This window comes from Tenrec ecaudatus, chromosome 3 (assembly GCF_050624435.1).
Source record: "Tenrec ecaudatus isolate mTenEca1 chromosome 3, mTenEca1.hap1, whole genome shotgun sequence".
NCBI classification, from domain to species: Eukaryota; Metazoa; Chordata; class Mammalia; order Afrosoricida; family Tenrecidae; genus Tenrec; species Tenrec ecaudatus.
The window spans coordinates 145,340,571-145,356,920 of NC_134532.1; the positions used below are offsets into that span (position 1 = coordinate 145,340,571).

The 16,350-nt window shown below is 36.3% G+C and overlaps 1 protein-coding gene across 3 annotated transcripts in view; it reads right to left on the reverse strand.

Annotated features, from left to right (window-relative positions):
• The window catches only part of BMP2K (BMP2 inducible kinase), a 126,548-nt gene that overhangs the window by 53,453 nt on the left and 56,745 nt on the right, over positions 1 to 16,350 (reverse strand). For all 3 annotated transcript variants that reach the window (XM_075544148.1, XM_075544150.1, XM_075544151.1), the window contains exons 4-7: positions 15,189 to 15,331; positions 11,421 to 11,542; positions 8,903 to 8,984; positions 5,652 to 5,784 (exon numbers count right to left, since the gene is read on the reverse strand). In XM_075544148.1, the coding sequence (XP_075400263.1) occupies positions 5,652 to 5,784; positions 8,903 to 8,984; positions 11,421 to 11,542; positions 15,189 to 15,331 (480 nt within the window). The remainder of the gene's footprint in view (positions 1 to 5,651; positions 5,785 to 8,902; positions 8,985 to 11,420; positions 11,543 to 15,188; positions 15,332 to 16,350) is intronic.

Genomic DNA, 16,350 nt, shown 5'->3' on the forward strand with positions numbered 1-16,350 from the left:
CAGCACAGCACCACAGCCTATAATGATTAGGTAGCCAGGCTGAAGAGGGTTGGTCTCATGTCACCAACAAACTCCCTGGGCTCAAGCATGTGGGGAATTCATCTTCCTAGAGTCAGTCTGTCTAACTGCACTGATCTTGTGTATGTGACAAAAAGAAATCAATTCAAAATGTATTTATCTTAATGAAGTGGAACAGAAACTATTACAGAACAGGCCTGTAATAAGGATTAGTAACAATTCCTGAGGGCTTCTTCAGTTATGTACATCCTGTGTTTGTACATGTCTATATACTAAGCATTTATTGTGTGTGTTATAACTAACCATTTTTTTACTATGGCTCACAGTCAAACAGTTTAAAGACCACTGTGCCACTGCAGTTTCTTGCATCCTCCACTATAATTCATTCTTTCCCGAAGAAAAGTTACAGCTTTTTTAAAGGTTAAGGCTGAAGAGAAAGCAGCACCTGTAAGCATCCATCTCTGATGCTCCTTCTTTCAAAAGCGTTCCCCTCTGGACATGTTCGCTGCAAGTGGCCTGCCTCTGTGGAGGAAGTTTACAGTTCTCCAGTGTTGCCAAGACGGGGTGTGCGTAAATGCAGGGGCAGATCCATTTGGCTCCAGAACTGCCCTCTGTTCTGCAATCTGCTGTATCGGTACAAAACTGACAGTTCCTGTGTCCCATCTCTCACTTGACTTTAAATTCAGTGTATGAAGATCATCAAAAGTGGGTTACATGTTTAATTCCAAATAGTTTTAAATCGAGGATTATCAGTCAGTAACAGAGAGAGTTAAAGAGGGACACTAAACATGGTACCTGTAAGCATGTAATTTTAAGTAATCTAGTTTCCTGAACTCTCCTAAAGAATGGAGTGTACAAACTACATACCTGAGTAACTGGAGTGTCTGCTCTGAACCAGCTAAACCAAGAAACCCAAACCAACTTGCATAAAACTACTACATTGTCATGATGAATGATAAATCCTTGAAACATCTTACAACATAGATGATGAGTCTAGCATTTTAAAACTATGCTGAGTGTAATAAGTCAACACAAATGAACGGATAGTGTTATTTTCTTACTTTTATACATAGACATGATATATACAGAGTCCAAAATTAGCTGGTGATAACCATGGATCGGGTGAAGGTGAATCACTCAATCACTCACTGCCATCGAGTCAATGGCAACTCATAATGATCCTGCAGGGTAGAACTGCCCCTGTGAGTTTCAGAGACTCTGCTTACAGGAGTCAAAAGCCTCATCTTTCTCCCTTAGAGCAACTGGTGGCTTTGAACGACTCTTATCAAACACAATGCTAAGAACTGTTCTAAACACACCTAAAAACCCATTTAATTCTCACACTAACCTGAAGGCAGTATTTTTAAAAAGCCCAATTCAGATATGCAACCACTGCAAGAGATGGAGATGGCTCAATATTCCACATCGAACAAGCAACAAAGCAAAGCTGACCTCGGGTTGTCTGTCCCCTGAGCCTTGCTCCTAACTTCAACAATATACTTCCTTAACCATCTTACAACAAAGGAGCTAAAAGAAATAGCGAGCAATCATCTTTTTGTAAGCTCTTCCTGAGAATTCTTAAACAACCCATTATGCTTCCATTAGTTATGTTTTCATTCTCCTTCAAATGTTTCCTAATTCTTTTCACCTTTTTGCTTCATTAGATCTAGAACTGGAAACTAGTGGGAAAGTTTTGCCTTATGTTTAATTCTAATCAATCACCCCTGTTACTTCTAAAAAGAAAAGCGTTCAGGGGACAAAATACACTCACTATTCACTTACTACCATGGCAAGCTTCCAATGAGCAGATCTCCGTGCAAAAATGGAGCATCATCACTTAACTGCCAGACTACGTTGCAGTCTATCAAATCACTGGAAAAATAGGCAAGTTGATGACATCACTTTATCACAACCAGTATGACTCTTGCCTCACATCTCAGTGTTGGTCACATATCATTTAAACAAAAATGATTGGAGAGGTTCTTTTACTATTGTTGTGAGTTAAAAAAAAGCATAAGATAATGAGATAGCCATTACGTGAAAAGTAGGTATAAGTTAACCAAGTTCTACGGTTAAAAAAGAAAAGGCAAACAATGCTGTTTCCACCATGTGGATGATGATTCTTTAGAACAGAGCAGAACTAGGTTCTACACATTATAATCTGTATTGTAGCAGAAAGCTTCATCTTCTCCCACCGACTTTGCTGTTAATAGTCCAGCACTCGACCCATTACACCCACAGGGTTTTCTCCCTATGGGCAATAGGTGATAAAAACTACATTTGACCTTGGTTAATGATACTCAACAGTATAATCAAGTATCCACGTGACCGCAAATCATAGAATATATTATAGATATGTTCTGAATCTTAAAAAATGTACTTCTAGATTTCCATACTCCAGACAATTTTCAGAAGCAAAATGTACACAACCCTTAGGAGATAAAATAATTTTTACAGAGCTGATTCACTTGAATGCTTTGATTTTATCCAAGCTTGTCATTGCAGATCTCATACATGGTCAAATTTATGAGTATTCATTAAAAACTAAAGTTTGCATATTTACTGACAAAAGATACATAAAAGACTACAAAGTCCAGTGAAGTGTCAGTTAACTACAGTTCAATTACACCCTTACAATTAACAACAGTATTTTCTTTTCCATCTTCCTATTAAGCACATGCATACACCCCCACACATAGGGGAAAAAACAAGCAACACACAAGCATACAACTATTTTGGAAGAGATATTAAAGATCAGAATATAAACAAACACCTATTACTGTAATTAAATTTAATGACATCAGAATATACACTGTCTCATCTGTCACACTGTCCCATGGACAGTATTGTCCATTGAGAATATGCAGTCTCTAAAATACTGCAAAATCCCCAATGAAATTCTCAGTCAACAAAATTACATAACAGTTCCAACAACTTCCCAAAAGTTATTGGACTCTAATAAAAGGTCAAACTTCAACTAGCCAGATTAGTCAACAGCCCAAGAATTATCTTCAAGTTACTCTTTGGACATTCAAATTAATCAGGGTGCCTTCATGGTTTCAATACCCTAATTTTAATGATGGAGGGATCATGAGCTAAGAATCCTGTGTTTGCTTAAATATAGTCTCAAATATACTTGCTACTAAAAATAAGCAGTCTGAAAAATAACACACTATAAATAACAAGCTTATGTGGAGACAGGGTTGAGGAAAAAAACTATACAACTTTTTAAAACTATACAACTTCATCACCAAAGCACAGACAAAACATCAATTGGTACCCGACAAGGTAACCTGGGATGTACTAGCAGGTAGAGTTTAATTTGGCCAGAGCCTGCCACAAGCATATATCAGCACATAAACACAGTTATGGGAGGTACTCAATCACTGACAATGGAGGCTATTACTAGGGTCTTACAGAGAGCTGCACAAAACTAAGAGGTAGATCTCTCTAGAACAGAAAACCTCAGGTGTTGTTGTTGTTAGGTGCCATCAATTCAGTTCTGACCCACAGTGGCCTTAGTCACAACAAAACAAAACTCTACCAGGTCCTGTGCCATCCTAAACATTTGTTCCTATGACAGGACCCATAGTCGCAGCATTGGTGTCAATCCATCTCCTTGAGGACCTTCCTCTTTTTTGCTGCCCCTCTAGGGTACCAAACATGATGTCCTTCTCCAGGGACTGGTCTGTCCTGACAGGTCCAAAGTATGTAAAACGAAGTTTCGCCATCCTTTCCTGTAAGTCACACTCTGATCATACTGCTTCCGAGACAGATCAGTTCATCCTTTTGGCAGTCATCATACTGTCGATGCCCTCCCCCCGCACCACAATTCAAATGCATCAATGCTTCTGCAGTCTTCCTCAGTCAAGGTCCAACTTTGACAAGCAGATGAGGCAACTGAAAATACCATGGCTTGGGTCAGGCGCACCTCAATTCTCAAAGTAATATCCTTGATTTTCAATATTCTAAGGAGATTTTATGCCACGGATTTACCTAACTCAAATCTTATCTTTTCATCTTCTGAGTGCTGCTTCCATTACCACTGATTGTGGAGTCAAGCGAGACAGAATACTTAACAACCTCTCTCAGGCACGCACAACTATATTCAGTGTCCTCAAACAAAACTGAAAAATGTTCAAGTTGGCAATGCAATGGCCAAACTCACAGCTGTTCCCATCAGCCTGACAATGATCCATTACCCATTATTCCTATCCAAAAATTGAGAAACGTCACCCATAGAGCAATATAACTTGTTTAATGACTATAATTCTCTACATTTCCAGCATGCATGAGCAAATGCATGTTACAAATATTAAAAGATCATCCACTAAATGAGAAGAGTGCCAAGCAAGGCTGATTTCTTTTTATGCCTTCCTCTTTTGAGCATGCCGCCCATTTTTCTTTTAGAATGATTGCCTTTCAGAGTTATTTGACTTTTATGAATTGCAAAAACTAGTCACTTGTCAAATTTGTAACAAATATTTTTTCTAGTTTATCACTGGAATCTATCATGGAGTTCATGAGCTTCATACTTTTAATGGATTAAATATAAAGATCAAATGTATTTACCTTTTCTTTTACGTTTCTGGGTTTTAGGCCTAACTTGTTAATTCTCCATTCCAGTCCTACAAATGAACTCACACTATTTTTCCAATTACTTGATTCTTTTATTTTTCACATTTAAATCTTTGATCATACTGGAATATTAGCATCACTAATGAAGTAGGGAGTCGTTATATAGTTTGTACCTACGTGGCTAAGAAATTGTCTTACTATCTATGTGTCCCAGTAAGTTGAACTGCCAACTTCATCATATACAAAACACTAAATATATTTACATTGACCCTTTTTCTCTTCCCCTTACCCGTGCAGCAGGGGAATATGGAGGAGACTGTGGCAGGCCATTCTGAAACTGTCAAAAGCAGAGTAGAATTGCTAAAACTGCTTCATTAAGCAGTGCTAAGGGGTCCTATTTACGCACTGCCACTTAGTATATATTTAATATCTAGTAGTCATCCTTGTTCATCCCCAAATCATCTTTTTCAGAAATTATGCAATATTTGTAAAGACGGTTACATCATAGTGTCTAATCAAAAAGGAAAAAGATCATAAAAGAGGGAGGATGAAAAACTGAGAATCTTTAAAATAAAAGAATAGTATCTGAGTTGCTTTCTATTAATTATTTCATGATCAATAAAATATTTTAAAATATTCATAATCATTATCAATTAAACAGGAAGGCAAAATAAGCCATATCCAAAGACTAACAAATCTTTGATTCAAAGAAACAACAGATCAGGATATTTGGATTTCATAATTACAGAGACTAATTAAATGTTGGGCTTAAGTTTTTCCAGAAATTCCGGTTCCCTTAATTATGTAAACTGTGCTTGCCTGCTTACTGAAGTTTATCTAGGAGCATAACAACATTAGTTTCCTAATCTTTAATTAAGCTGCTTTTAATCTTAAAATAATCTTATAACCATCTTTTTCACATTTTACCTTCATTATAGTTTCACCAAATATCAGACATGAAACAGAAAGACTAAGCTTTTATGGAAAAATATATAAACAGCAGGCCATAAACACAGCATCTTTCGATTCTTTCTTACATATTATCATGTACTTACTTATTAAGCAATGTATGTTGTGAGAGTAGCGAGAATTATCTGGGATGGTGAAGGTGCCATCACAGATAGCTACCTGGCTCTCACCGAAAGGAAGAGTGAAGAAACAAAGTTTATACAGTAAACAGCCCAGTGCCTGTAAAAAAAGAAATATGAGTTGCATTAGAGCTCCAGTCACAAGAGAAAAGGTCAAAACCCAAACTTGAAATGTGTTGTTGAAAAATACAAAATTTCAATGTTGCTAAACTGTATCACTGTTTTCACGACTTGTTTAATTGATCCTTTATATGTATAGTTTTTTAAAAAGACATTCAACAATGTTATTTCTATTTTTCTATCACAAATGTGGCTAGCTGACTGAATTGAATGCTATCGTAGGACTCTAAGTAGTGCATGATGTAACTAAAGTAGAAATGGCAAGAGTCCTTCTGAAAACAATTATCATTTTATTTATTCCACAAAGAAAATGTATACTTAGGAACTAAACAACACATAGCCAAAAAAGTAAGCACAAGACTTCTACGAAGGTTTTTATAGTCATAAGAACACATATTTAAGAAAACGAGGATTCCAAACATGAGGAAACAATCGTAAATATATCAGACAATTATCAATAATAAGTATGACTCATTTAATACTATGTATATTAATTATGTTTGTATCTTGGTAATCTATACTACATTCCAAAATGAAAATGTTTTATCAATATTTTGTTAATACATTTACTTGCTGACAACAAAGGCAAAGCACCCTGCAATAAAAATCACACTGTAAAAGCATAACAAATTTCTGGCTAACCTACTAATATGGAGTAGTAATAAAATGTGACTTCTTGTTGAAGAAAACATTCTTTGTTAACAAAAAATGGTTCAACTACTGACTTTATGAGTATCAGGAGCACTCTAAATTCTAAATAGATGATACAAACTACCCAATAGTTAGCATATATCACCAATATTGAAATTTGGGCCTCTATCTAAAACTTATTAGCAAATTGAATTTCCTCTGTTGAATTTTCTCCTCACGTCAACTAAGTTTTATATATACTATGATAATGATGATAGTATATAGAAACACCTGTGTGACTCCAGTAACATTAATAAAAAGCATATTTAATGTCTCCCAATGATAACTATGAAACATAGAATTTCACAAACATTACTGAATTGAGTTATATATTAAAACATTGTAAAGATGCATAGAAATAACAATTGTAATTTGTTTTTGCTTAAAACTATGGTTCACTTCTCTAAGATGCGTCAAGCAAACTAAGCATGGCTTTCTTATCAGAACTTAAAAAAAAACCAAAGCATCTAATTCATATGCATTCGAATGTACTTTTGTTGTTGTTGTTCACAGCCCCAGGGACTGAGTGAAGGTAAAACAGAAATGCATTTTAGCCAGTTTTCTCTTGTCGAGTAAACTTTTAATGTTGTTTGTGTGTCACAGTAAATTTTATAAAGGTAACAGTCCAGCTAATTTTAACAAGGCCAGTGTAGTTAAGCCATAAAGCTAGAATATTCTGGTTTACTGTGAACACACAAGGCGTCCTAATTTTTCTGCACCAAAGCCATTCCTCTCTATCCCTTTGATAGAACGAGAACTGTTCCAGAAACAGAAGAGATCAAATGACCTGATTTTGAAGGCTGAAGACTATCAGCTTCAATTTTCCTAATTTGAAAGTAACATGAAGCATCTCCGATAACATTTCCTAAATGCTAGTATCACCATCCTAGGCTAGAATAAAAATGACCTACAATAGAAACTCCCAAGTTATTTTTTTTAATTATTCTAAAACATGCAGCATTCAACATGAAAACTCTCCGAAACAGACCCAGAAATGTAATTTTTGACTGGCTGAAATTGAATACATTTTCTGGATATTCCAGAATAAACACCTAAAAAGTTGCAGCATATTTCTATTTCACGTGAACTACTAACTCAGAAACTAGAGAAAGACAGGGCACGTTTTACCCCCATAAAGAGTTAAAGCCTTGGAAAGTCACAAAGGCAGCTCTACCCTGTCCTATAAGGTTGCTATGAGTCGGCATGGACTTAATGGCAGTGAGTCTGGTTTAGGTTTTTAAAATCAGACAAACATAAAGAAAGCATTGTGGAAATTGAACTTCTATTCCTTCTAACCCTCACAGAGACCCAAGAGCAGTGGTTCTCAACCTTCCTAATGCCATGACCCTTTAATACAGTTCTCTTCATGTTGTGGTGACCCCCAACCATAACATTATTTTCTATGGTACTTCATAACTGTAATTTTGCTACTGTTATGAATCGTAAGATAAATATGTGATATGCAGGATGTATTTTCATTGTTAACAATTGAACAAAATTAAACATAATTAAAGCATAGTGATTAATCACAAAACAATACATAACTAGTAGGGAACTAGTAGATATAGCTAAATAACTGTTGAATTTAAATGAAATCACATTTAAAATAATTCCCTGCTAGTTATTACAACCAAAAACTCATTTGTGAAATGAGTTCTAAATAAGTGTTGGCATGCTAACACAGACTCTAAAGAAACATGCTCTATCTCTATAATGTTCAATCCAGACTTATGTGGGAAATTGTAACCAATCTGAATATACAGAAATTGGATGCTTATCATTAGAATTTTTTTCCACTCATAAGATCCTAGAGTTACCAGTTTAGAGTAATTACTTTAGCATCGTGTTTGGCTGTTCTATACTGTGACCAACTAAAATCCACTCAATTAAAAAAAAAACTTTTATACATAAACTAAATTGTAAACAACACTGTGCTAAAAGGCTACATTATAGGGAAACAGCCATTTGTTGTTTGTGCCTTTTAGTTGGTTGGGTTTTGCAGCTTTCCATCTCAGCACTAAGAAGATAAATTGATGTAATATTTTTCTTTTCCTGAGTAAGAAGCTCTGTTCAACACGAAGAAGACATCATGCTTTGTAAAGTAGAGGGGCGGCAAAAGAGAGGAAGGCCCTCACGATGGACGGACAGTGGCTGCACAATGGGCTCAAGCACAGGAACCACTGTGAGGTGGTGCAGGACGAGGCACTGCTCCATTCAGCTGTGCCTGGCGTTGCTGTGAGTGAACTCTTACTAGATGGCACCTAAGAACAGCGGCATTCTATGCCATCTCTCAACACTTCCTAGGAAATGTCTTGGGGGGAGGGGGGAGGATCAGAGTATAGGATAAGAAATTTAAACTCAGGAGTCTTTATTCAGTTAGAGTAAACGTCAGCTTTTCTTGGCCTTACCCAGATATCAGCCTTGGTGGTGATAGGCCTCCCTCCATAAAGATTGATCATTTCAGGGGCTCTGTATGACAGAGTCGTATACCTGGCAGTAAAAAAGTGAAATGAAGTGGAAACATTAAAAAATAAATTTAAAAAAAGATGCTACGTTGATTGCACATAAAATTCTACAACAATCTCTAGGTTTACCAACATTACATAGAATACTATAAAAAACTAATTAAAAAGCCAGTCAAGGATTGAATATAAGCCATCGACATGGTTGTTTATTCAAAAGTACAACAGCACCCATAATAACTGAAAACTTGTATCTTTAATATTAGAAATAATTTAAATAATGGCAATGCCTAGTGTTCAATTAATTTAAAATAATACAATGTAACTACAGTTGTCTCTTCATCAAATATTTTAGTCAGTCTTTTCATTTAAAATGAAAATCTCCATCATTCAAATAACTAAGTCACGTTTATTAAGAAGTTTGCTTTTATGGACTCTCACATACTCCATTGCACACAATAGTAAAAGTCTTTGGGGTTTGTTTTCCTAACGCATTGTTTTAAAGGTACCCTGATGGCCATTACTCTTAACCACACTGATTAGCTAGGTTCTCAGTGACTTTTAATAATGTCTGCCATCAGAAATTACCTAGAATCAAAAGACAGCATGAATAAGTATTTACAATTATAATAGGCTCAAATTCATTTTGAAGAGTTTAATGAAGTGGTATTCCAATTTCATGGCAGAAAGTATCAGAATATGGATATACTTCCAGTATCGTGGCATAATTTATACATTTTTTCTTAAGGAAGTATCTAAACTCAACATTCTTAGCATCATACAGTTTCTAAATTAGCCTGACTAGTAATACATTTGAAATGATACTATTACTGAGGAAGGACCTAAGAAGTCGGAATGTAAGTGGCATGAGGTCAGGACTTTTGTTCATTACTGTACCCACAGGGTTACATTACAGTGTATAACTACTTGTTAATTGAATTAATGGTTAGCCTGGTACCACAAAGCCACAAAATACAAGAACTCATCATGAACTTGGATTCATGAATGCAATTTCAACTGAGTTTTATGTCAGACTGCAACAGCAAGAAATAAACACTTTCAGCAGGTCAGAGATGTTTGAGCAGAGTTCTATAGCAGCCCCTCCATATCACCATATTTGACACGGGGCTGCAACAATGAGCTACAAGTAACCACTGTGGGGATGAGGCCAGACCATCCTGGGTTTCTTTCTGTTGAAATGATGTAGAACCACCTCGAAGGCACCTATATCACAATGCCATAACTAAAAAGAAAAAACTGATATGTGTACACAGAGCTCTAGGAAGCCAATTCAATAAATGATTGTTCTTTTATTCGTCAGGACACTCATATGATATTTTACTAAACAGTTGTTTTCATAGAATCTAACATATCCTAGTAGGACAAGCCCGTGAAACACTGCAGTTCAAAGGGAGCTCCTATGTAATCTTTAACCATTGAAAATTGGAAGCAAGTGATAAAAGGCAACTTTGAAAACCCAAATACTTTAAAAATTCCTATCCCGACAGGTCTTTATGGATTTTCTATCATTTCATAAGGATAATCAAAGATTAATAAACAATTTCATTTTCTACAGGTGGAAAACAGAAATCCGCAAATGGGCTTCACAGAGACTCTCACAATCATGAATTTAAAAAAACAGGTTAAGACCTACATTTCTACTAAAGAACTTTCTAGTATATTATTATAATAGTGCTTGGTGTCATTTGTTAACTGTTTTATTGATAAATTTTCACACTATAAATGGTTCAAATACATCAGGAAGAGTTATGCAATCATCACCAATCAATGCTACATTTTCTTCATTCCTGCATCCATTGTTATCAGCATCTCCTGTTCCCCCACACTTTCTCTGTCATTAACCCTAAAGAACCATTGATCTTGGAGCTGTTTTCTTTAGGTTTACCTATCCTGGATTTCATATAAAGAAAATCATACGCAAAGAAGGAAAATAAAGCAGCAACAATAAAACAGAACACAGAAAAACTCATTCCAAAAGGAAGTACACAGTAATAAAAACTAGGACGTTAAAAATGGGTCAAAAGGGAAAAGAAATGTTAAGATGTTCAATTTAAACCAAGCTGTATCAATGCAATTTTACACATTTATATTTTCTTCATGATCTTCAACGCATAAAGAAATCAGTATTCTTAATATTGTAAATATGATATAAAGGCATAAATGTTTAACTGAATTCAACAATCACATTAAATGCACTTTAGTAATTCCATTGTTACTTCAGCTTACATAAAAAAATTCATTATCAATCTATGGACAATGTACAAAAAAACCCAAGCTATAATCTTGGTAAAACATATACCCTTATCTCAATCAGCCATGAATTAATTCATTTCTATGGCACAAAACATTTTGCGGCAATCTATAAATTAAATAAATATCTAAATAAATTTCTATTGGCAGAACTGGTCAGACTCAAGCAAAATAAAATGCCCAAGAGACTTACTTTTTAATTTCTTCTTCAACTATATTCACTCCATCTTTTTGAGGATTAAGAAATTTATTAGTGGCACTTCCAAAGTCACAAAGTACATAGTTTCCACCATCATTCAACAAAATATTTTCTACCTTAAGAAAGGAAGCAAAACAATTTATTAATTCATATCATTTTCAAAGTGAAAATTATCTTTTTTTTAAAGCTATGACTTTGGGTAGTGAAGGCCCAAGAGTTTATGTCACATGCAATAAAAAGACCTACGATGCCTCGGATTATGAGCCAGGCCACATGAAGCTGAGCAGAAGCCGTGTTTACTCTGTTGACTGTCCCTCCTGTAAGAGCAAGGAGGCGCTGCTCCCACCATACCACAGTGCAGGCTTAGCCTAAGGAACCCTCGACTCTTTCCAAAATTGCTTTTATGAAAGAGAAGATCCACTAGCAGACAGAGGCCAGCTTCTCTCCTTCACTATCAACCTCCATATTTCCCCTTTTCTGACACTTGTGTATATCGACAGATAAGTAAATAATGAAAATTACTTACATTCTGCATCTGATTGACTTGTGGTGCTGTTTTTATCTAAAATATTGTACTGAATATAGATTTGATTTTATGTCTGAGCTTGGAAACCAGAGTTTTAGCAACTAAAATAAACCAATTACGTAGATTCTAGAAGAGCATAGGTCCACAGTCCAGCTCTGCTACATACTAGCATGTGTGACTTTGGAGAATTTGCTTCTGTTTTCCACAATACCATCTACTCTATGGACTAGTGAAAATCAAATGAGTTGACATTTCCAAAGTGCTAAAAATACGTGCCTCCTCTATGCGAGGCATTCAAAACGTGTTATTACTGCTATTGTTGTGTGTTTCTCACAGTGTCTATTTTCTGATGTGAGTCCTGGTAGCACTGTGGGTTAGGCATTCAGCTGATCACTGCAAGGCTGGTTGGTGGTCAAGCCCTCCAAATATTTTACTGGAGAAAAATGAAGCTGTCTACTTCCAGAAGGATTTGCAGTCATGAAACTCCTACACTGGGCTGCTACACAGTAGAATTGACTTGACAGCAGTGGTTTGGGTTGAGGGTTCGGTAGGCTTTTGGAGGTTGTTGGGGCTATAGAGAGGCCGGTATTTTGTGATACATTCTTAGGTGAACAGATTACTCTTTTTCACACTCTTTCAAAATACTCATAGTACAGTTCCTTATTGGTATCTTTTAGTTAAAATATAACACACACACACAGAGGCATTTGCAAATAGGCAGTCCTAGGTTGAATAATACCTCCTTCTTAGTTTCCTTGACAGTAAAATGCAGACAATACACAACTATCTTGCTGAGCTGCTATGAGAATGATAAGCAGTACATGGCACACGTTAAGCATTCAAAAATAGTAGTAAAAGTTCTGTTGGTTCTCAAATTAATCTAAGCCAGGGGTGTCAAACTGGCGGCCCATGGGCCGCATGCGGCCCCCGAAATAATTTTTTATGGTCTGAAATGCTCTGAAATAAAATGAAAACAGAAAAAACTGTTATGAAGAAAACAGCGCTTAGGAGAGATCAAGGCAATACCGTACACACGATTCCCTCGTTAACCCTTTAACTACTGAAGACAAGTATACACATGGCCCCGTGCCTTTCCTGGGGGCCTGTGGACGTGTCTAAACGCGCTGACTCAGCTCCGGCGACGTTTGGAAGCGTTATGTCTGCCACTCTCAGTGTCACGTCAGCGAAAAGGTTAAAAAGAGCACTCTAGGTTGTGCTGTTATAAATCATACCTAGCGGTAGCGCTACTTAACATTCTTTTATTCATTTTATTGGGGCTCATGCAACTCTTATCACAATCCATACATACATTTTTAGAGGAAAAACATTACAATTGTGCATCATGTTTGCCAGCTGTCAAACATCTTGTGTTTTTTATTGGTTACTTTGTTACATTTTCCAGTCACAACGTAAGAGGTAAGTGAAAACTAGTAAGAGGAAAGTGCTGGCAAGTTAGAGGTAAAAAAGATTAATTTTCACTGTATAAATATATTAAATAAAATAAATATTTAAGTGAAAGCAATCATATAGTGTTTTAATTATCCTATCCATACTCCTTAATCCTCACTTCAAAATATAAATTTAACAAAATTTGTAAATGTGATGTGCTCTGTGTGAATCTTGCCTGTTGTACCAAATGACCCGTGTTTTGAGTTTGACACCCCTGATCTAAGCTAACAACTCTTTTAAAACTACTTTTCTTGCTTTACAATTTTTCTTTCATATTTCATTTTGTAGTTGCCATTAAGTCATGTCGTCTGTAACTCAAAGCGACCGCATGTCCTGAGTAAAGCCTGCCCTTTCTTGTCTGTGACTGTGAGGGAAGCGGATCACCAGGCCTTTCTCCAGCAGAGCGGCTGGGTGGGTAGAATTGCCAGTCTTTTGGCTAGCAGCTGAGTACAACCTTTTACACCACTAGGGATCCTTCTATTTCATTTCAGGCTACTTTCTGAAAGATTATAACACAAATATGTTTGCACAAATGTATGCATCTATAAATAAGTAACATGAAAACGAACTGTACAAAATCACGCGGTTGTAGTAAATGTCCCCTGAATCTTAAATTAAGAACACTCAGCTGAAAATATTAATTTACTATAAAAAGGTTTGCGAAATAACAGGAAATTAATTCCAGATTATTATGGAAAAGCTGTAATATTCAGAAGAACTGAAGTGAGCTAACCTTAACGTGGTGACCCAAGTTAAGGGACAGAATGAGATCTGCGGTCCTCCCTGAGGTCTGCTTCATTTTACCACAGGGTTCTTGGAGGGCATTTTCATTGTTAACACAAGATACATTTTAGGTGAAGCTTCTATTCTTTTTTATCTTAAAAAGATCTCATAAACACCTTTCGTTAAGCACTGTACAATCAGGCAGAATTGGGATCCAAGCATTCAGTAAAAATTTCAGTCCTCAGTACTGTTTGGACACACAGTAAAATGACAAACATCTCTGCCCTAAAGGAATTTGCATTCAAGGAAGAAGACAAATAATAAGCAACCGAGGTCATGCATGAGGTAAAGCATGTAGAGAGACTGTCACTATAAGCAGAGTGGCTCGGGAGAGCCATCTGGGTACATGGACATACATTTCAGCAAAGGGAACTTTTGTAACCGTGTTTATGGGTATCAAAAAGAACATCCCCATTCTAAATTGTGTCTCTGCACTATCATACCATTAATGCTCATTAACTCTTTGGAACTCTTCCCAATGTACTAACTGGGAATCAAATACACGGGGTCGGGAACTCACAAGATGTTGAAGAAGCTTTAAAGACAATTATCTCCAAATTATAGGTAAAGAGATTCAATTATAGGTCTCCTCTCACATTTCCTGAAGATACCATGGTATGGATTATAACAAACATGAGGAACGCTGGCCTGAGAATGATGAGAGGCAGCCTCAACCTGTGTTAGAGATGCTCACACTTTGTTCAAAATGAAAGAATAAAGATTTCTTGTTCAAATGAAAAACTTTTAAAGAAGCCCACCACAGTAAAACAAAGGGGCAGAGTCAGGGGCACAAAAGGCACCTCTGCTGGAAACCTCAGCATCCTGAAAAGCACACATTTAAATGCAGCAGCTTCTTTACATGACCTCAGAAAATGTAACAGAGGACAGAGAAGCGAAGCTTATACCGAATAATCAAAGCTGGATTGTATGAAGACAGTCAGCAGCATTGTACCTCCAAGGCATAAACCCCACTATTTAATCCTTAAGTTTTCTAAAAGTCTTACCTTCAAGTCCCGGTGAATTATTGGAGTCTTACATTGATGCAACCTGGCAACAGCTTCACAGGTATCACAGAATATCTGCATCACTTCTGGTTCCGTAAAACCTGTCTGCAGCTTCTGGTTCATTTGATTCACTACCTGACCAGCTAACCAAAAGAGGTAATTGTGAGAAGACTTTTCCCCCCAAAATTAAGGCTATCATAAAGAAAATTTTAAAATGCCTCTGTGGTCTCAGATAATGGGAAACTGAGGTTTTTTCATAATTCTCATATAAGGATTAAACCATAAACTATTGATTCAGTGATACATTTCCCCACACGTTTCATTATATTTGAGATGAGAACATCTTACAATAATGATCTGCTAATATTACTGGGTGCTTTTAACATCTAACATCTCTGGAATCGGAGTGCACCATATAATCAATGACATCTTAGATTTGTCAAAACCATTTTCAACACTTTGTTAGTTATTGGGTAGAAATGTAAAGAAAAAAGCACATTCTCTATTTTCATGGAATTTAAATTCGAAAGGTAGAGAAAAACATTCATCACATAAAGATATAATACTGATTATATAATTAAAATATGAGACTTTAATGTAGGAGCCTTAAACTTATGCTGGACAATAACTAAAGAAGACCAACCAAGAATTGATGCCTTTGAATTAATGGTCATGGCAACGAATTCTGAATATACCATGGACTACCTGGTGAAGGAACCCATCGGTATTGGAAGTACAGCGAAAATGCTCCTTAGAAGTGATGATGACAAGACGACATCTCATGAAATTTTGGACAGGTCATCAAGAGGAACCAGACCCTTGAGAAGGACATCATGCTTGGGAAAGTAAAGAATGAGTGAAAAATTGGAAGACTCTCAAGGGATTGGTTTGCTATAGTGTCTACAACATGAGAAGGGCCCAAATGCAGAATTGTCGGGATGGTGCAAAACCTTTCTCAGCACCAACTCAGTGGCACCTAACACCAAAAATTTATAATACTAAGCAAGAAAATGGGTGGGAGAGACAGTAAGTGAAGACCTACGTAGGGAAGCAAGATTTATGTTGGGATTCAAGGATACTTAGGAATTGATGCTTACCATCTTACAGCAATTTCATGTGTTTAACTGATCCACATAATGTTTCTGGACTGTAATCATGGCGA